Raw genomic sequence first — 23,096 nt, forward strand, 5'->3', positions numbered from 1 at the left:
TGGCTGGCTGGCTGGCTGGCTGGCTGGCTGGCTGGCTGGCTGGCTGGCTGGCTGGCTGGCTGGCTGGCTGGCTGGCTGGCTGGCTGGCTGGCTGGCTGGCTGGCTGGCTGGCTGGCTGGCTGGCTGGCTGGCTGGCTGGCTGGCTGGCTGGCGTGGGATCCCACAGAACTGTATGTAATTTGTACTGTATTGATTGTACTTGATTGTATTGCATTGTATATTACCATTAAAGTGGATTATTGTTTAACGGTTACTTGTATGATCTGGATTCCCTTCCTGTAAGATAATGGCTTGTGGAGGGACGCGAGGAGATTTGGAAATGCGGCCTAATTAACATTTATATCTCCTAACAATTACCACATGTGGAATATCACACGGTGTGTTTGGATTTTCACACATGGAAGTGAAAGCATGAAAAAAGGAGAACTGTCTGTTGCACTTTTGAAACCAGGAATTAGACTGATCCAGAGATACAGAACAGGAGCTTTTAGACAATGACTGTTAATAATCTGAGTTGTTATCTCACTAGAACAATGATTAACCTGACGCTGAACACTGAGAGGTCAAAGAGCATTCCCGCAGCAGTGGGCACTCTGAGCGGATCTGTGTGTGGAGAGGACGCTCTCCTCCTCCTGCAAACCGTGAGTTTCTGCTTCATATCACACGTTCCTCTTCAGAGAACTAAAGAAAAGTCATTTGCAATGTAAATGTTAACGCGTTTCACATGATTGTATTGCATGAATGTATCATTTAAGTTGAATTTAAACAGTTTAAAAGAGAATGCATGAGCCAATTCATTCAAAAAGATTGAAAACGTGAAGATTGTACAACAACATATCTCTAAAAGTCAAGGGAAATCACTGAAACTGAGGTAAAAAGTAGATTTCTTTATAAAGCAGTGTTTATTAATGGGACGATTTGTGGGTTTTTTTTTATTATAGAGGGCACATTTGTGGATTTGTGACATATTTCAACTCAGGTTGTTTGATAGCTGGTTTAATATTAAATATTTACTTTTTAATGTGAGGTTTTAATTAACAGGATGACAGTATTATTGTACACAGATGCATGTTGGATATACCATATAATGTGTACAGTACAGAGAATGAGTGAAATAAAATATATGAGAAGACAGTTTTCATGTATATTGTAGATTCATTTTGTATGCACATACTTTAGTTAATTTTCTAATATATATATATATTTATGTAGAGGTTGTTGTAATTAAAACCGCTATAGACTATTAGTAAAATACTTACAGCAGCTCTTATATCAGTGCTGAGTCTTCCTCTGTAGTTTCCCTCAGTGCAAGTCCTCCTAGCTTCTCATTGGCTACTTCAGTCACATGTTAGACAGGAACCCGGAAGTGTAGTGATTCTGAACTGTAGGAGTGGCAGGAGAAAGTTATTTACCTCCTTCATTCTGCAGATTATACTCATTAAAGCGATCCAATCACCACCAACAGAGCTTCCCTTTGCTCCATGCTTCACTTTAAAGAGTTCCGTGTCTGCAGGCGCGGTAATGGACCAGTTTGTGGGTTTAACCCCGAGGGAAACTGTGGAGAAAGTGTCCTCCTCTCTGGGCTGCAGCCCCACCTCTGCAGAGGTAGCCGATCACCTGGACAAACAGGACCCTCTGAGAGCCCTGAGGAGGGAGTTCCTGCTGCCCACCGTGGCTGACCTGCCACCCTGTGAGTAAACAGTTATGCATTAAAGTGCTGGTATATTTACATATTTTTTATTTTATTTCACTTTTATTTTAATAAGATCGACCTTTATTAATCCCCGTGGGGAAATTCAGTAGTTTAACAGCAACAGGGTAACATTGAAAAACAGGACAGCACAGATTCACACAGATTAATAAAATTACGGATGATACAAATAAATAACTATAAAATAAGAAATGAATTAAAATGAACAGATATACATATTTGGTCATGTGTACATATACTTCTTGTGTTTGTATACATTGGATCAGAAATACTTACATTATCCTGGAGGAAACAGGTTGACAGTTGTTCCATTTTAGTCTTCAATAAATGTAAGTAAGTAAAAGTAAAAATGCGCACTAAAAAATAAAAATAAAGTAAAAGACTTATTTTTAAAACTAATTCAATATTTATTGTATTTCAGAAATGAAAAGCAGAAGAGTTGTACAGTTTTTTAAAGTCTGAGAATAATTTGTAATACTTCCTGTTCTCTATGTGTTTTCTCAGCTGACCTCTCTAAGGTAAAAGGCAGCCAGGAGTGTATCTACATGGTGGGAAACTCGTTGGGTCTTCAGCCCAAAAAGGCCAGGAAGTATCTGGAAGAGGAAATGGAGAACTGGGCCAAAATGTGAGTCGACTCTCATTTATCAAAAATAATTTCAATAAGATATATTTTGATGTGAAATTGCATTAAAACATCTCTTTTAATAGGGGGGTCCACGGCCACGTTTTAGGCCCCCGCCCCTGGGCCTGGGCTGAAAACACCATAGAGGAACTCATGGCTAATGTTGTTGGTGAGAACATAACTCAAATTGAAGCCTGGCCATTCTGCAGCACTGTATATATTATATTACATGAGATACTTACTGGTTTTGAATAACAGCTTCAGGTCACTGCACTGTTTTCAGAGTGCAAAGTGCACATGTCTTCAAAACAAATTTATATTGAAATGTCTGTCACGTGTCGCTATAGTGTACCCTCACTTGTTTTTTATGAAATCATGGGCTCACATAGGATTTCCAGATTAGTGTCATTTCTTTATGCAAACTTATCATACATATCTTAGCAAACAAATAACAAATACAGTCCCTTCTGTGTTTCTTCAGGAGCTAAAACGGAGGAGGTGGCTCTGATGAACGGCCTGACAGTTAATCTACATCTTCTACTGGTAACATACACTCATTCTCCATAAGACCTTTTGGCATCACATATGCATAAACACCTGTCCAGATGGTCAGAAGTTGTTTAAATGAAGGCAGGTCAACCAGTTGAGTCTGTGTCCTATATGTGATATCCATGAATCCACTTCAACACCAATACTGTCGTTATTCTGCAGCTTTCTTTCTACAAGCCCACAGCGACTCGGCATAAAATCCTCCTGGAGGACAAAGCCTTTCCTTCTGACCACGTGAGTAAACCTGCAGAGGTCAAAGTCCCACAGTGTGAAACTAAAACTCCACTTTTCTATAAAAGACTTAAATCCAGAGCAAAGGAAAAAGCTTTAAAGGGGCCCTCTGTAGGGAACTTTGGCCTTGAAGTCCATTTACATGCACAACATCCTATACAACACACTAAAGGAAAGGGGAAAACCCCAAACAGGAGAATAGGGGCCCTTAACATCCATTGAAATCTGAATCAGCAGTCTTTCCCCTCAATACAGCTTGAATGCATGGAGTCACTGCTACAGAACACATCTCTTAATTAATGATTGTTAATAATGTCTTCAGTACGCAGTGGAGTCTCAGATCAGACTGCGAGGGTTCGACCCTCAGAAGAGCATGCTGCTGATTTCACCCAGGCCGGTACTGGAGCATCAAACTTCACACATTATTATTATTTACAGACTTTGTTCATCCTGTCATTTGCCTGCACACAAACTCTAATCTACTTCCTGCTCTACAGGGGGAGGAGACCCTGAGGACGGAGGACATCGTGCGGCGGATCGAGGAGGAGGGAGACTCCATCGCCGTGGTGATGTTCAGCGGAGTCCAGTATTACACCGGACAGCTGTTCAACATGGCCGCCATCACTGAGGCCGGACACAGGAAGGTATGAATCTGTACTGAACTTATATGTTCATCAGTTGTGGAATACATACTTAAGTATCATTTTTCAGGGACTTGAGCCTAAGTATTGCCATTGTATGCCTCTTTTTCTACATCTGCTTCAATACATTGGGGGAACATTTGTTTTTTTAGTCCTCTGGATTTATTAAAAAAAATATTTAGCCATGCATTTAGTGACTAGTTCCTTTGCAAAGTTAGATTATATATAGAAAAGAAAACACTGCATGATATAAAATAGTTAAAATCAAATGTTCTCTGTGTTTCAGGGCTGTTTTGTAGGTTTTGACTGCGCTCACGCTGCAGGAAATGTCGAGCTGAAGCTCCACGACTGGGGGGTCGACTTCGCCTGCTGGTGCTCCTACAAGGTCAGCTGACTGATTTAAATGAGAGTACAGATACATGAGGATACTAAAGTAATGACTGTCTGCTCACAGTATATTAACTCAGGTGCTGGCGGGATAGCCGGGGCGTTTATCCACGAGAAACACAACGACACTGTCAAGCCTGCGTGAGTCCTGACGCCTCCGACGCTGTGATTTCAATCATTCTGTGTTAAATTGCATATCAAGCAACTTCAAGGAGAACCATAACATTATAAAAAATACTACAAATGTCCTTTTAACTCCCTTTTCTTCTTCTGTCCCGTGTCCTGCAGGCTGGTGGGCTGGTGGGGACATGACCTGAAAACTCGCTTCCGGATGAATAACGGTAAATAAAATACATACAAACTTCCAATCAACCTTTCATGTCAGGGAAGTGATTTTAAAATGGTTTTATGCTGCCATCTTGTGGTCCCTTTGGGTGTTACATCTACAATACCCTTTTGGCTCTCTATCCATAATAACTATTAATGTAAAAAAATACACATTTTAGTTTTTCTTAACCGTCTCAACCCACTGTATTTGTACTGTGACTGTGTGTCTTCAGTGTTGGACCTGCAGCCCGGTGTGAGCGGCTTCAGACTCTCCAACCAGCCCATCCTGCTGGTGTGCCCCCTGCAGGCCAGCCTGGAGGTACTATAACTTAACAAAAATATGCTCTCCATTTTTTATTTCTTCATTGTTGACGTTACATTGTCATTGTCCTGTAAAAAGCACCAAAACTTAACTCTTTTACTGCATGTCAACAGTAGGAACATCAGCTGATATAATAGTCTTCTTGAGAAGTGATTAGCCTGGTCATAATTTCCCCTTTTCTCCAGGTGTTCAACATGACGAGCATGCAGGAGCTGCGCAGGAAGTCCCTCCTCCTGACGGGGTACCTGGAGTTTCTGATCCTGCATTATTTCCGTGAGGACGCCTCCCAGCCGCACAAAGCTCACGTGCGCATCATCACGCCCTCCGACCCGCAGCAGAGGGGCTGCCAGCTGTCGCTCTGCTTCTCCGTCCCCATCAGGACCGTCTTCCAGGAGATGGAGAAGAGGGGAGTCGCCGTGAGTGTTTTTGTACTGGAAAAATCCACAACATCAGTTTGAATCTGGGAGTAATCTGCATCAAGAGTTTCTGATGTTTGTCTTTGTACAGTGTGACATGAGGGAGCCCAGCGTGCTGCGGATCGCTCCGGTGCCGCTCTACAACTCCTTCACCGACGTTCATCGCTTCATAGAAACTCTGCGAGACGCTCTCACTGCCAGCAGCACATAAACACAGAGGTGTGTTTTTTACTCTGACCACACACATACTCACCACTCAAGCCTATGATCTTAAAAATATATTTCTCTAGGTTTAGGATCTTAATTAATATGTTTGGATGGTTTAAGCCACTTGTTTCCAACCTGGGTTTCGAGAGGCCTTTTTGATTTGAACGGGCTATTAATACAGTTTGATTTCAAAATATTCAGTTCATCTGTATCTCAGCAGTTTTTTTCTCATATTTTCGACATACTATATTATTACTATGACTTTAAGTCTTATACTTACGTCATCCTTCTTCTCTTTGCTTCCCAAGGTGAGTGCAGAGATTCCAACCCAAGAGCGGAGCTTCCTAGACTTCACGTCAACTGAGGACTTTTTTTCACATTGTCCTCATGTACTTTTGTGTATCAGTGGACATGAAATATAGACAACAGAGGTTTCATCTTTTAGTGATGGATAAGGATTGATTGAAGAGTTGTGCTAAGGAGTTTCACACAGGCGCATCACAGATTCACAATAAAGCAAGTCATTTCAGTCAGCTGCGATCAGGTGTCTTTTCTTTTAACATGGTTAAAATAATATGGTAATTTTTTTTAGATAAGGGTCCCCATTATGGCCAGAACTAACTTTTTAGACAAGGGTCTCCACTTATACAAAACATTTTCCCCCTTATGACAGGAACTTGCTAGAGTGTCACTACTTAGCTCATAGTGTCACTACTTAGTTCAGAGTGATACACTATACACTGGCGTCATAATTAAAGCTTGTTGTTGTCAGTAGTAACTTTTAGATCGCTTTTGTTCAGTGGTGGAAGTACTCAGATGTGTTACTTAAAGGACACCTATCATGCTATATTTGAACAATATATTGTAGGGCCGCCATACATATATAAAGTATATAAATATATTATTTTTTTCAAAATACCAAAAAGATCCTGCATTTTAGCCATGCCTCATTTCGCTCCATTTGCTCTTTCCATTGCTGTTTTTGCAGGGGGCTGATTCTGTGAGCTGCAGCTGACCACGCCCCCTGCAGGAGAGGGGAGCGTGCTCTGAGATCAGCTGCTAGGCTGCAGCGGGGAGAAGAGGGGGACAAAAAGAGATCTTGTCCACCATGTTTTATTTTTTATAGAAGTAAGAATAGAAGTAATGGGGCAGAAACCCTCCTTTTTACGCAGCGGTCCAGACATAGACATCAAACGGCGACACATATTCAGTTGCCAGTTACCTTTGGCATTAGGGCAGGGATATCTAGATACTTTCCAAGGTTTGACATAATGAATTGTGCTACTTTTAAAGCAAGCAACGATGTTTTCAAATCTGTAATCAAAAAGCTCCTCAAAACACTATCGAAGCAGTTCCTGCCGTTAATACGTTAGTTCAAACAGTAACAACGTACTATTTTTCTTAGCGGATGCATGTCAATTTAAATCAGCGTTTCTCAAAGTGTGGGGCGGGTGATAGGTGGGTCGCGAAAAAAAAAAAATTATTAAAAAAAAAAAAAAAACCTGAAATGTTTTAAAAAATGTTTTTCACATTTATTTATTATTTATACACTGGTGGAATATCAAAACAACGACCCGCCCGGGGTGCAAAACGCATCAATGAAAAGCGACCCTCTACCACACAAAACAACACCTGTAGATAACCCAATTTGTGTTTTTTGAAATTGAAAAGGATATTGCATCGTGTTTGTTACTTTCGTTGCAGTTGTATGTCTTAAGTGTAATCAAGCTGGACGTCCAATCAGCTCCTGTCTTCACAAACTCGCAGAGAGGAGCTTCTTTCATTTAACCCTTCACATTCAAACAGAAACTGAATAGGCAGATTCAAAGGATTTATTTCTTTGGAAATGTTATTTTAAATACAATTTAATCAAGTTATTTTTGGTAAAACTATTGACAAATATTACTAAAAACATATTTTAAAAAAATATATAAAGAAAAATATAATTTGCTTTAATGTTTTTAAATATTATTTTGTAGAATATCTTAGGCCCTCAGAGACAGGCTCGCCACTGGTAACAATCTCTCATACACACGTGTGAAACGCTCTCACAGACACACACAACAGCGTTGCAGTCGGGAAGAAAAGCAATGTGGAGCGAGAGAGCAAGAGAGAGAGCACACCTTTATCGATTTAATAAAGTGGTACAAAATAAAGTAAGAAATCATTCCAATGTGTACTATAGGATAGTAAAAAGTTTAAAAGGGGAGTGATTAGTCAAATATGCATAAATAAAAAGAAAGAATGCTAACTAGGTAACATAAGATAAGAATAAACAAGTTTAAATGATTTGTTGTGATCATATTCTAAAGATGTTTGGATTATTGAAAAGTATACAGCTCCCTTTCATCCGAGTGTTGAGAGCTGTATCCATAAATTCATGTTGGGCTCAAAGTAGGGCTGCTCGATTATGGCAAAAATCATAATCTCGATTATTTGGGTCAATAATTGATATCACGATTATTAAAAACGATTAACCATTTACTTTGAAAAACATCAATTTATTGAAGAAAATAATTTGAAAAGTATGTTTTTAACAGTTGATTACCCTGAACTTTAAGTATAATTCAACTGAAAAACCTATTTAAAAAATAAATAAAATCGTTTTATTTCGATTATGTTGTTTTCATAATCGTTGCAAGCCAAAATCGTAATTGCGATTAAAATACGATTTAATTGAGCAGCCCTAGCTCAAAGTGCACCAGATTGATGCATTTAACTTCAACATTTAAAAAACATCTTCCTGGGGGTGCATGCCCCCGGACCCTCGAGGATGTGACGTCCACCACCAAATAAAGCAGGTTAAAATAATTAAATTACATACATTTTATTTTAGGAAACACTGAAAACGGGTCCCACAGACCCAAACAGCACACAAAGGTTAAAGGTCAGCTTATAATAATGTTAAAATGTGCTAAATATATACACTGCAAAAAAACAAAAAAGAGGAGTAAAAGTAGCGCACGACTTGTTTTATTTTTTGAAAGTAGCTCTCATCCTAAAAAAAGTTGGATACCCCTGTTATAGAACGATACATTTGACAATTTTAAGCTTGGCCTACCATTTTATTGGAGCGATGAGGAACAGGTGGGGCTTGGAAAGGCCCACCTGTTCAAAGCGGGGAATGACAGAAAAAGTTTGAGAACCACTGATTTAAATCAATACAACAATTTTTTTTTAAAATAAAATCATTTTCTAAATCCATAAAAGCATTTCAATTAATATTGGGAGTCATGTCGTTACTTTGTCGAGAATGTGGCCATGTACATGTTCTTTTCCCCATAATGACCGCGTCGCTGCACATTATCCCTTACATATGATTATATAGTCATTATTCATTTGTTTTAAAGCAGGAGGCGCAAAAGCTTTCCTCGAGGACGGAGAAAAAGAGCCACAGCGGAGAATAAACAGAAGGGCAACAAAATGACGTCTTTATTTTCTAGAGACGAGTGGAAAAAAGTAATTGTTTGTTATTAAAGAAGTCATACCCAAAAATAATAATTGATAAAGTCACCAATAGTACGTACATTTTTTGTTATACTATGACCTTTTACATAATATTTTAAACAAACTACTAAAGCTTTATTTTTAACAGAATATACTATGACTTTTAAAAGTTTTGTAGAACAGATTTTTTTATGTCTCATTCTTATGTTGTCCTTTTCTTTTTCCCAAGATGACCGCAGAGTTCCTACACTACTGTACACTTTAAATCGTCCACGTGTACTTACGTATTTTAGAGGTCAGAAACGGACTTGGTTTGTGGTGGGCCTATTCAATAACAAAATAAAATAGATGCGTTTTGAACCCAGTTTCATAGTTAGGTCATGGAGCTACACTCTTTGACTCTAACCTCTAAGCTATTTTGTCTCACACACTGTTGAGGTTAAACCGAGAATAAACTATGTATCATTCACTAAGAGGTGCTTGGGCTGTGTATTTTAAGGTCCAAACCTGAGGTGGAAAGCTCACATAGGCCAGGGAACATCTAACTGTGTCACACCGAATGGCTCACTGTGATAAGAACCCGTCTTGGAGACCAGAGAACGTGAGTTCAAACCTCAGGTGGTCCACTGGGTTTAAAGATCCCAGGTAGTGAGTTTGAGTCTTGTGCCATGCAGAGTTTTAATGTGTCTTTCCCGTGATGAAGAACTCTGCTAAACGTCCCCAAGTCTGCTAAAAGTCCCCAAGTCTGTTAAGTCTAATAAGCGGCCGATAGGTGGCTGCCGGCTCTCACTGCACTCCTGTGCAGGGGCCTGCAGTCACTGCCGATAGTCTGCTAAATCTGTAGGCCTGCTAAGTCTGCTAAGTCGGGGGGGCTGACGTGGCTGGGGGGGGCCGCTCGGCACCCCAGCCACCGCCCCAAGTCGGCTAAGTCTGCTAAGTGGCTGTGTGCTCTCACTGCAGCCACATCGATAGTCTGTTAAGTCTGCTATACGTCCCTCAGGCTGCTAAGTCTGCTATACTTCCCCAAGGCTGAAAACGTCCACAAGTTTTTCAGAAACATAGGCAGCCGGGGTCTTAATTGATGGCGTGGCGGGGGGGGGGGGTCCTCTCTTCACTCTGTGGGAAGAAAAAGACACCATGAAGACAGTATAGCTAACCCTAACCCATGAAAACATCGTATTGTGTATGTTGAAAAAAATGACAAAGAAGTGGTCATAGTATAGTATGTTGTAAATATCAGAAATGGTCATAGTATAGTACCGTAAGTTCTTCAGGATCTCCAGAAGCCACAGTCTTCGTTGATGTCAGATGTACTTGCACTCGGTGTTCCGGGAAAAGAAGAAAAAGACACCATGAAGTCAGTTTAGTAGAATGAAAATATCTATAATATGGGGCGGAGCCTGCGAGCGAGTTCAGGCAGTCAACTCAAGCACCAATGATACATTAACACGTGACGCGCTCGTCCCTCTTAAACCCAACCTAACACATTCTCCTAAACTTGCCGCTCTATTTAAGCTGCCTGCCTCGCTAATGTTGCTGCTGCTGCGTTTCATGTTCCTGCTGCTGTGTTTCATGTTCCTGCTGCTGTGTTTCATGTTCCTGCTGCTGTGTTTCATGTTCCTGCTGCTGTGTTTCATGTTCCTGCTGCTGTGTTTCATGTTCCTGCTGCTGTGTTTCATGTTCCTGCTGCTGCTGTGTTTCATGTTGCTGCTGCTGCTGCTGTGTTTCATGTTCCTGCTGCTGCTGTGTTTCATGCTGCTGCTGCTGCTGTGTTTCATGTTGCTGCTGCTGCTGTGTTTCATGTTGCTGCTGTGTTTCATGTTGCTACTGTGTTTCATGTTGCTGCTGCTGTGTTTCATGTTGCTGCTGCTGCTGTGTTTCATGCTGCTGCTGCTGTGTTTCATGTTGCTGCTGCTGCTGTGTTTCATGTTGCTGCTGCTGCTGTGTTTCATGTTGCTGCTGTGTTTCATGTTGCTGCTGCTGTGTTTCATGTTGCTGCTGCTGCTGTGTTTCATGCTGCTGCTGCTGTGTTTCATGTTGCTGCTGCTGTGTTTCATGTTGCTGCTGCTGCTGTGTTTCATGTTGCTGCTGCTGCTGTGTTTCATGTTGCTGCTGTGTTTCATGTTGCTGCTGCTGTGTTTCATGTTGCTGCTGCTGCTGTGTTTCATGTTGCTGCTGCTGCTGCTGTGTTTCATGTTCCTGCTGCTGCTGTGTTTCATGCTGCTGCTGCTGCTGTGTTTCATGTTGCTGCTGCTGCTGTGTTTCATGTTGCTGCTGTGTTTCATGTTGCTACTGTGTTTCATGTTGCTGCTGTGTTTCATGTTCCTGCTGCTGCTGTGTTTCATGTTCCTGCTGCTGTGTTTCATGCTGCTGCTGCTGCTGCTGTGTTTCATGTTCCTGCTGCTGCTGTGTTTCATGTTCATGTTCCTGCTGCTGTGTTTCATGCTGCTGTGTTTCATGTTGCTGCTGCTGCTGCTGTGTTTCATGTTCCTGCTGTGTTTCATGCTGCTGCTGTGTTTCGTGTTCCTGCTGCTGTGTTTCATGTTCCTGCTGCTGCTGTGTTTCATGTTCCTGCTGCTGTGTTTCATGTTCCTGCTGCTGCTGTGTTTCATGTTCCTGCTGCTGTGTTTCATGTTCCTGCTGCTGCTGTGTTTCATGTTCCTGCTGCTGTGTTTCATGTTCCTGCTGCTGTGTTTCATGTTGCTGCTGCTGCTGTGTTTCATGTTCCTGCTGCTGTGTTTCATGTTGCTGCTGCTGCTGTGTTTCATGTTGCTGCTGCTGCTGTGTTTCATGTTCCTGCTGCTGTGTTTCATGTTGCTGCTGCTGCTGTGTTTCATGTTCCTGCTGCTGTGTTTCATGTTCCTGCTGCTGCTGTGTTTCATGTTCCTGCTGCTGTGTTTCATGTTCCTGCTGCTGTGTTTCATGCTGCTGCTGCTGCTGCTGTGTTTCATGTTCCTCCTGTGTGTTTCATGTTCCTGCTGCTGCTCGCCTGCCCCACCACCACCCCAGCTCCCTCCCAGCATCCACCTTTAGGCTCAGGGGATAGTTATCTAATCATCACTCAATGTTCTATGTACATCTGTGGAGTGATGAGGCCCGAGTCTAGATGCCAAACTCAAACTATATGCTGCTTCTAATCAACATGTCAAAGAAACACGTGAGTTGTCTGACTGAAATATAAAAATGCAAAAAATCAACAAAGTATAGTATTTCGAAAATATATAAAAAAACGACATATGTGGAAAATATCAGAAAACGTTCTGGTTTAGTGTGTCAAAAAGATTAGGAAAAACGACATAGTATAGAATGTCCAAAATGTACAAATAGCATAGTATACTATGACTATATTGGAAAATAGTCATAGTGTAGTATGTTGGAAATATCAGAAATGGTCATAGTATAGTACCGTAAGTTCTTCAGAAACTCCAGAAGCCACCGTCTTCGTTGATGTCACATGTACTTGCACTCGGTGTTCCGGGAAAAGAACAAAAATACACCAGGAAGTCAGTTTAGTAGAATGAAAATATCTATAATATATAAAAATGTAAAAAATCAATAAAGTATAGTATGTCCAAAATGTAAATACAAATAGCATAGTATACTATGACTATGTTGGAAAATAGTCATAGTGTAGTATGTTGGAAATATGAGAAAAAGGTACTGACTATAGAATGGAAATATAGGAAAAACGACATAGTATAGTACAGACATGGGCAAACTAAAGCCCGCGGGCCATATACGGCCCGTTGGGCTTTTTAATCCGGCCAACCGAATATTGGTACAAAATTGTCCAATTATAGTAAAGACCGCATTCATTTAGCCTTTTTCCTGCAAAACCCGGCATTTCAGTTGATCCCACTAGATGGCGCACTCTAGACACAATTGACCTTTGCTGGAGTTTGGCCCCACTCGGCAACCTGACAAGATCTAAGAACCAAATACGTCACGCTTACATTGGAGGGGTTCGAGATTAACCTGAGCAAAAACAGTTCATGGCGAGTCCAGCGAATACAAGTTGTAACAAGAAGTAGCGCTGAGCAAAGTGTGACTAGAACGCAACCACACACTTATATAAAGTCAGGCAACGCTAACCAGGCTTAGTGTGATTCTGTTTATTTGACCTTACTTTAATGACCATCCGTTCACTGTTATTGACCATTGTGAAGAGGCAGACGTTTTCCTGTTGTTTTGTATTATTTGTATTATTGCAGCTATCGGATGGAATAAATACATGGGCTACATGTACAAGTAAAATCATGACGAAAATTACGCCGGTAAAATATGCGTGTAGAAAACGGCTTATGCCACAATATGATAGCAACAAGTAGTCAAGAAAGTCTGATTAGCTTCGGTTGCTATGCTAACATCACCTGTAGAATGCCAGAGAAACTTTCATAACAGCGTTGTGATGCCAAACAGCGTTCAGACTGAAACACATTCACTTATGGGAGATATGTATCAGCTGCTCGTGTGACAGTCGGACAGTGAAGACTTTCCAGCGGCCGCTGCCGTGGGTTAACATTTCATTTATTCATTTATTTAACAGGGACAGTGCACATTAATGAACATTTCTGTAAATGTGCCAGAGTTAGCCAAGAGGCTATTTTTCATCTGTAGTCCCTGTAGACTAAACTCCGGTGCACGAGCAGCACTGCAGCGGGCGGTAAATGCCGCTGAACCACATTAATAAACAATGCACCACGGCACTCTGGAGAAAGGTATACGGTTGGAGAAGTAGTTATTTAATTTAATCTGGCTTCGTATGATTAAAAACTACCCGACGCAGTCCTCTATTGATGTTGTGGTGAGCGGTTTTGCGGAGAAACTCAGCGACGTAAAACGCAGTGTGGGACATAAGAAGGCACGTATACGGTTACGTCATGACGCAAACGATGACGCAATGACGCAATAATTCACCTTTGAACCTAATTCACTTTTGAACCTGCATCTGTAACAATGAGTGGACCAAAGAAAAGAAAAGTCGACAATGTTAATGAGGAGTGGACAGCTAAATATGTGTTCACCGAAGTGCGATATAAGGCTGTATGTCTTATTTGCCAAGAAACCGTTGCCGTTTTCAAAGAATACAATATCAGCCGCCACTTTTCCACCATCTGCTACTGGCCCGGACCGTCTGTCAAATTTTAAAACTCATAGTGGCCCGAGCCAAAAAGTCTGCCCGCCCCTGGTATAGTATGTCGAAAATACCAGAAAAAAAAGTTATAGCATAGTTTATCGAAAATATCAGTGTGTGTGTGTTCAACAACCTTAAGTGTGTTTAAGAACCTTACGTTTTTCAGAAAAAAGGAACTCAAGAAGCCATGATCCTCCCACCAAAAAGCAAACATAGGACAGCTGTAGCTCTTCTGAAAAAGAAACAGAAAAGAATATGATCATAATAATTTCCAGTAACACTAGAACAGGGGTCGGCGACCCCTGGCACGCATGCCACCATTGGCACGTGGCATCGTAACCAGTGGCACACTAGGAATAAGTGGAATATAAGTGTGCAAAATATATAAATTGTATTTTCGGATCCTGAACGAGACCGCCGCCTGGGTGCGTCTCCCCGTTACCTGAAGAAGGAAGCCATGCACGCAACACAGCCCCGCTCTCTTTAACTCCAGGCGACTTTCCTCCGTGGTGCAGTGCTGATCGTTTCACCACAGAGGAAAGCACTTCACTAATTGCAGTACCCATAAGGAGCTGTACAAATGCCGCAGTTTTTGCGTGGCTGTGTCTTTAGTTGAAAGCCCAGTGGCGATCTGCTCATCTCTCAAGTTCACGAGCGTCGAGCTCCTCACACCCCCACCCCGTTGATAATTCACGATCGTCGGCACGCAGATACCGTTTTTTTTTGGAATGGCACTTCATATCAAAAAGGTTGCCGACCCCTGCACTAGAAAGTAGAGAATAGTATAATCGATATTATGAATCAGGAATAAAATACAAAAGACACACACCTTAAGACTTCCGTAGTTCCCACGGCTGTGTAAACAGTCCACCTGCAACCCTCCAAACACTGCAACACAAAATAAAGAGAGTCTTCAGATTTATATAAAAAGCCATTAAAAAAGTCACAATATAGTACACGATTAAAATAAAAAATGACATAGTGCCATCAACATGTTGGATACAGTTATTAAAATACAATCATTCAGCCGTTAATCTATAAATAATCAGACATGAAATGTTGGTGGTAGTATTGGATAAGAGTGTATGTGAATTTGGTGCCATAGTTTTTGTTTTACTCTGTGCCATTGGCGCACATTAAAATCTGTCCTACATGTGGAATGTAGGCACAGCTGGCACATCATGGGTTCCTTCTTTTATTGATTATGTCTACCAAACATGGCATGTTGTTGGTCAATCAATACATGCACACCTCTTTAAATCATTGAGTAAACTCATATGCCATCACTGGAATATGTCCGCCTTCTCACAATGGCAACATGGACATATTTAAGCAACTATATAAGTACTGTACAACTTTGAGGGACTTTCAATGTTTTGCTACATTGCACTTTTACTTCACTATATTTATTTAATACCTTTTGGATTAATGATGTGAAATATGATCAGCCCATATATAACCTTTATTTAAACCTGGATTAAATTCACAAGCCTGCAGCATACAAGGTCATTAAAACTGCACCTTTACCAGCTTTGATAACACATGACCAATAATCAAAACATATCATATATATTATATATATATATTATTATTCTGAAATGGGTCAATCTGCAGAACGAGTACTTTTGGTGTTTGAACTTTGGAACTGATTTGAGTTACTTGAGCAACATTTCTGATTGCAGGACTTTTGCAACATTTTAAAAAAAAAATCCTACACACCAGTACTTCTACTTTTACTTAAGTACAACATCTGAGTACTTTTTCCAACTCTGAATGTGAGGCATGAAAGAAAAAAATGCACCTGCCACAACAAATACAAAGTTGCTTAATATATGATCAAGTGTGTTATATATTAAGCTGTAGTTGTATCCTCGGAAAGCAGGTTAAAGAAAGAGAAAACTAATGGAGAATCATGTTTGAAGTGTGTACATCAGAGCCTGTCAACCGGAAGGACTGTACCAACTATATTAGCCATTAGCATAGCCCATATGCTAATGCATGAGCTAATAGGACACAGCGGTCACATGTGTGTTTGTTTGCATATTTTTTCGTTTGCTTCTTTGTTTGTTTGTTAGTTTCTTTGTTTGTGAGTGAGTTCAGCCTTTGACTGACCTTTTAAGTCACAGGAAACTCCAATTATCGCTGTTTATTCCCTGCAGTCTCTCTTCTGTGTACATCTCGTCGGCGCGTGCGGTTGCTGAGCTGTTGCGCATGTGTCATCCGAGCGGTCAGCTGACTGTGCCCTAAGAAGCGTCTCCGACCAACAGAGGGGGCGGGGTCATGAGGTCATGGAGTCCCATCATCATGTTTAGTTTGTTCACAGAGGGCACAGTGCATATCAAAGTTGGGATATCCATTGGAAATACAAATCCATAAATATCCTTAAAAAATATATGTTAATATATGTTAATATAAAGGGTAATGTTTTTCATCAATTTCATTTCAATTCAATACACTGCACATATCACGTGTGCTATACATTTCTTGTATGGGTGTGTTAGATTCATTTTTTCTAATCCTTACATCTTAGTTCCTTTTTTACAATTTAATCACCGTGTGTGTAAACCAACTTTGTAATAAACCTGATTCCGATTCATTGGACTAAAGTCACACACACACACACACACACACACACACACACACACACACACACACACACACACACACACACACACACACACACACACACACACAATAAACACTGGCAGGACACTGGAGTATAGTTAGAATAATTGTATTATATATTACTGCATTTAAACAACTTTAACATTTTTGAAGTCAAGACATCTGGATTCCGTGGCAAAAAGAGTCATAGTATAGTATATATAATAATATATATAATATATGAGTATATATAATAATAATATACATAATTTCCCACGATATTCTAATTTATTGAGATGTAACTGTAAATGTATAAGTATCTTTTTCTTAAATTTCAATGTTGGACGTTTAAAATCTGTGCTCCTTATAAGAATCAAACATGTTAATGTGAAACTGTTGTCTTTCTGGACAATTTGGACCATACAGATGATAATAATTGAACCCCCAACATCCAGTCTTCAAGGCAGTGTCTATCTGAGCTAGCAGTGTTTATTAGTTTGTCTGAAGAAGCAAACACATGTATAAGAAAACTCTTCTCTCCGCTTATTTGAGTTGATTATTTTGGATTTTTTACCTGAAAAAACAATAAGCATTGAACCCAGAACTTCCAGTCTTCTAGGCAGCGTTTTATCCCTGTGGGCCATTTGATCTGGGAGAATTCAGTTTAATTTGGTAACCTAACTAATATGTTGCTCTGCACTCATCTTGGGAAGAAAAGAGAAGCAGGATGACATGGAGTATAAGACCAAGCAGGGGCGCCGTAAGGGGGTGAAAAGTTAGGACGATTCTAAGGGCCCATGACTGACAGGGGCCCCAAAATGTTCAGAACATTAAGAAAAAAATGTAAGTAACTTTTAATCAATAATTAACATTAATAAAACGTTATATGGATAAATTACTCACTAAACTTACGATTCATTTAACTTATTTTCTTCCAAAAGTTAATTGCCCAAAGCCTCTGTACACCCCCTTCTATTTACATGTAATGGTTTGGTCCTGCCTCCAAACGCGGTGCTGCACCGGCACTTGCAGAGAGTGAAAGCATGTGAGGAGGGATGCTAGTACTTAGCCTACATACGTGTGTTGTACCATGTTTCAACGCCCAACAAAGTCAGGCTCTAAGAAAAGAAGAGAAAGGAGATAAAGACAAGAGAGAGGGACTAAAGGGCGACAGTATGTCACCCAGTTTTTCACAAGAAAAGGTGGGTGTGGTCCATGAGTGGTGGAAATTAGTCTGTTAGCTAATGTTTTTTTGTTTACTAAGCTGACATTAAGTACTGTTAATATCTTTACAGAAAATTCAGAGGTCTTTAATTTCACTGCTCTTTTAGCTGATATTTAAAGGTATGGTAGGTAATTCACTTCAGAAACACTTTTTGTTATATTCCATGGAATGCTCTTAACATCCCGATAGCAATGAATATATTAAATGCTTTGACAATAAATACATACAAAAATGTCATCTGTGGAAGCTGTGGCGCTGTAAAAAGCACGACCAATCATCTGAGCCGGCCCGGCAAAAATGACTGGATGGCCTACCTGCCTGTCAGCCTTCCATCTGTGCACAAACTTATCTCGTGCCCTCATTGGTCATGTGCGCGTTCGTGTGTGTTGGAGGAGGGGCTCTTTGAGGAACTCTGAAGGAAGGGGCAGATTTTTTTCGGTTGTGTATTTTCAAATTCTAGCGCACTCGAGCTGGTTTCTCCATTCTTACCTCCCTACCTTTAATAAATGCAGGCACATTTGTAGCGCCTATTCATACTAAATCAGTTGTCCCTCCCCCTGGTGCCAGGTCCAACAGATCCATCTCTAGGCTCAGCAGCCCTGTCCCCCCATAAGGCTGAACCTGAACCAGCTTTTCTCCCAACTGAAGGAGGTGAGCAGCATTGTGTTGAATGACATGCCACTTAACATATCTGAAGGGAGACTGGAATACTATATATATATATATATATATAACAAAAAGCTAACATCTAATTTAAATTATACATTTCAAACACAGTATTTTCCCACATAGCTAATGATCTATATAAAACAAAAAACTGCTTTTAGTCTATTTAGGATGATGGACAGTTTGAAGCATTGAGTGATCAGTCTGTAAACAAAATGTTAATCAGACATTTTGGTGATATTAATACTAATGTTATATTAAAGCAGGGGTGGGGAACCTCCGGCCCCCGGGCCGTATACGGACCGCTAGACCATTTGGTACGGCCCTCGAGGTAATTTATAAACAAAGTGGCCTGTGCCTGGTGGTGGGGCCCAATGTGATATATTTTCATGGGGCCCAAAATCCCTGGCGGCACCCCTGAGACCAAGTCATAGTATTTCAGAAAAAGACAGTTTAGTATGTAGAACATTTGAGAAAAAAGTACAAGGCCAGGTTTAATGACAATTCTAAAAGGTGAGAACATCTGTGGTGTTCTACTGAGCTGTGTATGAAAGCTGTCAAAAAATAGACAAACAAAATAATTGTGACTATTTTTTTAAACACTTTAAATAACCCGGTGTAGAAACCAAAAGGCATGACTTAATCCACACCAAAAGAGACAAATATTTGACAAAAAAAACTAGGAAGTGAAGACAAAACTAAGTGCAAATAACAGACAACTATCACTCAGACAACTTTATTTTTCTCAAACACATATTCAGAGTTTAAAGCCTTGATTCAAGTGTGCACGTTGACCTTTCTGTATGCATTCATGACTTGAACTTCCAAATGTCCATATATATATTTAACATATTCATACATATAATCCATTTACATTTTAATTCATACCGTTTCTTACATTTTTCGTTATTTATTTAGTTCCCCTGCTGAATAAAGGTGATGTATCTTTCTGTGTAGTTCTCAGTTTCTGTCCTCAGCTTGCAGGCAGGACGGCAGACACAAAGACAGGCGGTATCTTCGGACGGATCGTTCTGTGGCAGCTTTGAGTCTGCCACAGTTGGGACTCGCTACGCCTAAGTCAAGTGGAGTCGTCACATCAGAGCCATCATCCCTCCTGGTGCTGGTGTGTGCTGGGAGGCGGATCTGCTGCCACTGTTCCCCCATTTCCTCATCCTGTGCATGGCTGATGCTCCTCTGCGATTGGCCGGTTTCTGCTTCCGACTGTTGGACGGAGGTCGCCAGCAGCCAGTGGGTCTGATGATGCAGCGGAGAGGAGCTCTCAGAGGTAGAGCTACAAAAGAGAATTTATTACAGTTAAAGGTGACATCATATGCTCATTTTCTGCCTTCTTTCAGTGACTTTATCCAACACCTAAACAGAGGAAGTGTTGAGTTTGCACACAAAACATAATTTGTCACCTACTTAAACTAACCTGTTGAAGGATGTCTGGAGAGGAGAGGATGATGAAGAGGAAGCTGGCCGTGTGTGTTTCTGTGGGCTCACCATCGTCACGTAGTCGTCCTGAGGCAGCGCAGACAAACTGTGGCTCAACTGAGGAGACATCACCATGTAGCCCAGCCCCTGCTGACCCGACTCCCAGTCCTCTTCCTCTGTCAACCTAGGAGGCGTTTGGCTGACGCTCTCCCTCTCTTTGCTCAGCGGGAGATGTTGGTCCATCTTCATCTCCATGTAGCCGCCAGTCCTCGACTCGGAGCCCTGGTGAGGGTCTGTTTCGTGGGGTTTGAGGGGCTCCGGGGGACATTTACACGGGCTTTCAGGGTTTCTGGCACGACAAGCGAGTGGTCTCACACCCGCTGGCTTGTCTCGGTGCTTGGGTCGGCAGCCTTTGGAGGCCAGAAGGGTTTGAAGCTGGCGGTTGGAGGTGGGAGAGCGGCTGAAGTCAGGCAGAGCTCGCAGCGCTCTGACTGTCTCTCGGACCACCTCGTGGATGTGCTGGGCTACTGCTGGGCTCCCTGCACAGAACACACATCAACAGGTTCTTTTTATCGATTATATTCTATACTGTAACTTCCTTTTTGTATTTGTCAGTCGAATTATCCTCTCTTATTGTTGCTGCTGCTCAAACGACTGAATTTCCCTACGGGTCTCCATTAAGGTTTCTTTTATTCCTTAATTACCTTGCTCTCTTGCTTCCATCCAGATCTCTCCAGGACCGTTGGGCGCCGACCTGCCCAGCTCCAGGAAGAAGGAACCGTCCAAGTGGCCAAAGCGGCGAACACTCAGCAGAGGAATAGTGACAGACGGCAAGTCGCTGCCTGCAGCCGCTCTGGCCAGGATGAGCGACGAAGCTGTGAGGCAGAGACAACTCTCCCCTGCCAGGGACTTGGTACAACCCAAACCCCGGGGCTTCACCGCGACGGGCCAAACCTTTGATGGAAGTAAAGGAAGATCCAGAGATTCTTTTTATTAATATTGCTCTACTGCAAACAGGAAGATAATACACCTTAGGGTAATAATGATTTAAAACATTGAAGATCTGGACCTCTTTGAAGAAAGCAGCAGGGGGCAGAGTGCAGTACCCATCATCGTCTTCATCAAAGTCTTCCCTGTGTTCTTCATCCTTACGCTCCTCCTCCATCAGTTTCTTGATGGCCAGGTACCACTCCTCCTGCTCCCCCTGCTCCTCCACCACAAGCACCATGGTTTGGTTTTTGGCGTACAGCGCCACCGTGAGGCCTTTCCCGGAACTGCCACTGCGGCTCACACCGACACAGCACCTCAGGTAGATCACCCTGGGAAATAGGAATTCATAGGGTGTTAGCAGAGGTGGGAGAAGTACTCAGATCTTGTACTTCAGTAAAAGTAGAAGTACCAGAGTGTAGGAATACTACAAGTCCTGCGTTTAAACTGTTACTCAAGTAAATGAAGGATGAATGGGTGCAGTGCATTTCCAGAGACTGTAATTGTGTGTCTTTTTTCTGTATCCATAAGGGTTTTTCGAGTGATTACCTTCCTTGTAGCATACAGATGCAGGCATGCAGCATGCTTGTTTTGTTTTCTCTTATTTTTGTTCTTGAAGTTACTTTTCCTTACCCTTGTTTGCTAGAGCCGAACAGACTTCCAGCAGTCTTCTCCACTGCTGTGAACTTCTCCTGGCTCTGGTACCACTCGAGGCGGCTCGGCCCAATGTGGCTTCCTGCTCTCAGGACAAAATACCTCCTGTGTTTGCGCTCCAGCTTCCCCAGGTATCCTCTCTTCACCACATCGCTCTGCGGCCCTGCGGAGGCCAGGAGGGCGCCGGCCAGAGGGGCCAGAGGGGCCAGAGGGGCCAGAGAGCTGGAGGTGCAGAAGAGTTCCTCGAAGAAAGGAGGCGCAGGACTCGACTGCGTCTCCACGTACTGGTGCCAGGAATCCTGCTCCATTTGGCGGTCGTTCATCCAGGAAAGCCGCAGAACGGATTCAGATGGCAGCCATGTTTGTTTGGAGCTGAGAGATGTCAGAGAGGAGCAGGACGTATGGCGAGATCTGTCCTCTGCAAATTCATTCACCTCAAGCTGAACACCTGAAAACAGAGGAAAATAAAGGAGAAAATACATATTAGTTTAAAAACACAGCTCATAAAGATATTAATAATTTCATTGTAGGTATTGTTAAATGGTTGGCTAGTTTTTACAAGAGCAATTGAAATATTACCAAATGTAGGTTAATTCATGAAGTGTTTTTCAATTCTGAAGCATTTAACTGTACTCTTAGAGCTTTTAAGAACAATAAGAGGTTTATTTCTTCAGCAATACTAAAATAACTTAACTTGAAATAAACTTAAATATCCCTGAGATTCATGGATAGAGATTTTGTCAAACACACTTTATTGTAATTTATACTGATCATATAGAAATTGTCCAAAACAAAATAATCTAAGTTGGATTGTTACACTTTTCGAACATTGTTTAACTATCAAGAATTTGATTTCACCAATTTTGTCTACTTTATAGCATCAACAAAAAACATGTAGTATCTTTGGACGTTGAATCTTCTAAGGTAAACAAGGGAAACTACCACAGGCTAACTGGTTATTAGCCTTTGACGATATATCCAATCTTATTTACATTGAATACCCGTCTTTAGCCACACAAATAATGTTATATCGTTATTAGACGTTACCAGAAACTGCAGAAATCACTGAAATGTTTGGTCTCTGAGCCCAACCCACGAGCTGCGTTAGCGCGCGGCTCGGTGGCCACCTGTTCCAATCAGTGTGGCGTTCAGGAGCTCCTCTTAAAACCGAACTCTCAAATGAAGATTAGTTTAATGATTTAATGTCACCAACATAATTAGTTATTTGGAAAGTAATAAGGATATCTGTGTTTTATACGTATCTCAATGTGTAGACAAGATTATGATTTGGTTCTCTTGATTTAATAGGGGTTTGTGAGTAACTCTGTATTTTTCAGTGAATTTTATAATTCTGGTTAAATGGCAGGGTGGATATGGATTGTTTTTGTTTGGTTTATCTTGTGTATTTTGTGACTAGGTTCAAACATGTATTTGGGCTCTACCTCCATCTAATTATTAATTATAAATTAGAATTTGAAAGAGGACATATTGTGTTTATTTTCATGTTCATAAAAGTATTGTGTGCCTCTACT

General features: G+C 41.3%; 3 protein-coding genes and 1 long non-coding RNA gene across 5 annotated transcripts; 2 read left to right on the forward strand and 2 right to left on the reverse strand.

Annotated features, from left to right (window-relative positions):
* The first annotated feature begins 46 nt into the window (after nt 1-46).
* kynu (kynureninase) lies at nt 47-5,946 on the forward strand. 2 transcript variants are annotated; one of them, XM_034099817.2, is made up of 16 exons: nt 47-170; nt 530-641; nt 1,514-1,690; nt 2,216-2,336; nt 2,420-2,502; nt 2,815-2,876; nt 3,045-3,116; nt 3,436-3,510; nt 3,611-3,757; nt 4,041-4,139; nt 4,209-4,282; nt 4,430-4,482; nt 4,702-4,787; nt 4,976-5,206; nt 5,298-5,425; nt 5,722-5,946. In XM_034099817.2, exons 3-15 carry the CDS (start codon nt 1,522-1,524, stop codon nt 5,415-5,417), a joined length of 1,392 nt encoding a protein of 463 aa, XP_033955708.1. In that variant the 5' UTR covers nt 47-170; nt 530-641; nt 1,514-1,521; the 3' UTR covers nt 5,418-5,425; nt 5,722-5,946. The 2 variants fall into 2 exon arrangements, with proteins under 2 accessions (XP_033955708.1, XP_033955717.1); XM_034099826.2 differs by lacking the exon at nt 47-170 and adding an exon at nt 278-377.
* A 459-nt stretch (nt 5,947-6,405) lies between these two features.
* Nucleotides 6,406-16,588, forward strand: LOC117457165 (uncharacterized). Its single transcript, XR_004553311.2, has 2 exons — nt 6,406-6,541; nt 16,154-16,588. It is a non-coding gene; the product is annotated as an uncharacterized lncRNA (long non-coding RNA).
* On the reverse strand, nt 6,535-11,799 carry LOC139435060 (micronuclear linker histone polyprotein-like). Its single transcript, XM_071205384.1, has 2 exons — nt 10,121-11,799; nt 6,535-9,976 (listed from the first exon to the last, which is right to left on the reverse strand). The coding sequence occupies exon 1, from the start codon at nt 11,782-11,784 to the stop codon at nt 10,273-10,275; it is 1,512 nt and encodes a 503-aa protein (XP_071061485.1). The 5' UTR covers nt 11,785-11,799; the 3' UTR covers nt 6,535-9,976; nt 10,121-10,272.
* A 2,497-nt stretch (nt 16,589-19,085) lies between the features above and the next one.
* Nucleotides 19,086-22,716, reverse strand: LOC117459054 (insulin receptor substrate 2-B-like). The gene is made up of 6 exons (XM_034099896.2): nt 22,612-22,716; nt 21,544-22,012; nt 20,993-21,242; nt 20,628-20,877; nt 19,922-20,462; nt 19,086-19,780 (listed from the first exon to the last, which is right to left on the reverse strand). The coding sequence occupies exons 2-6, from the start codon at nt 21,885-21,887 to the stop codon at nt 19,450-19,452; spliced, it is 1,716 nt and encodes a 571-aa protein (XP_033955787.1). The 5' UTR covers nt 21,888-22,012; nt 22,612-22,716; the 3' UTR covers nt 19,086-19,449.
* Between the last annotated feature and the right edge of the window lie 380 nt (nt 22,717-23,096).

This window comes from Pseudochaenichthys georgianus, chromosome 2 (genome assembly GCF_902827115.2).
Source record: "Pseudochaenichthys georgianus chromosome 2, fPseGeo1.2, whole genome shotgun sequence".
NCBI classification, from domain to species: domain Eukaryota; kingdom Metazoa; phylum Chordata; class Actinopteri; order Perciformes; family Channichthyidae; genus Pseudochaenichthys; species Pseudochaenichthys georgianus.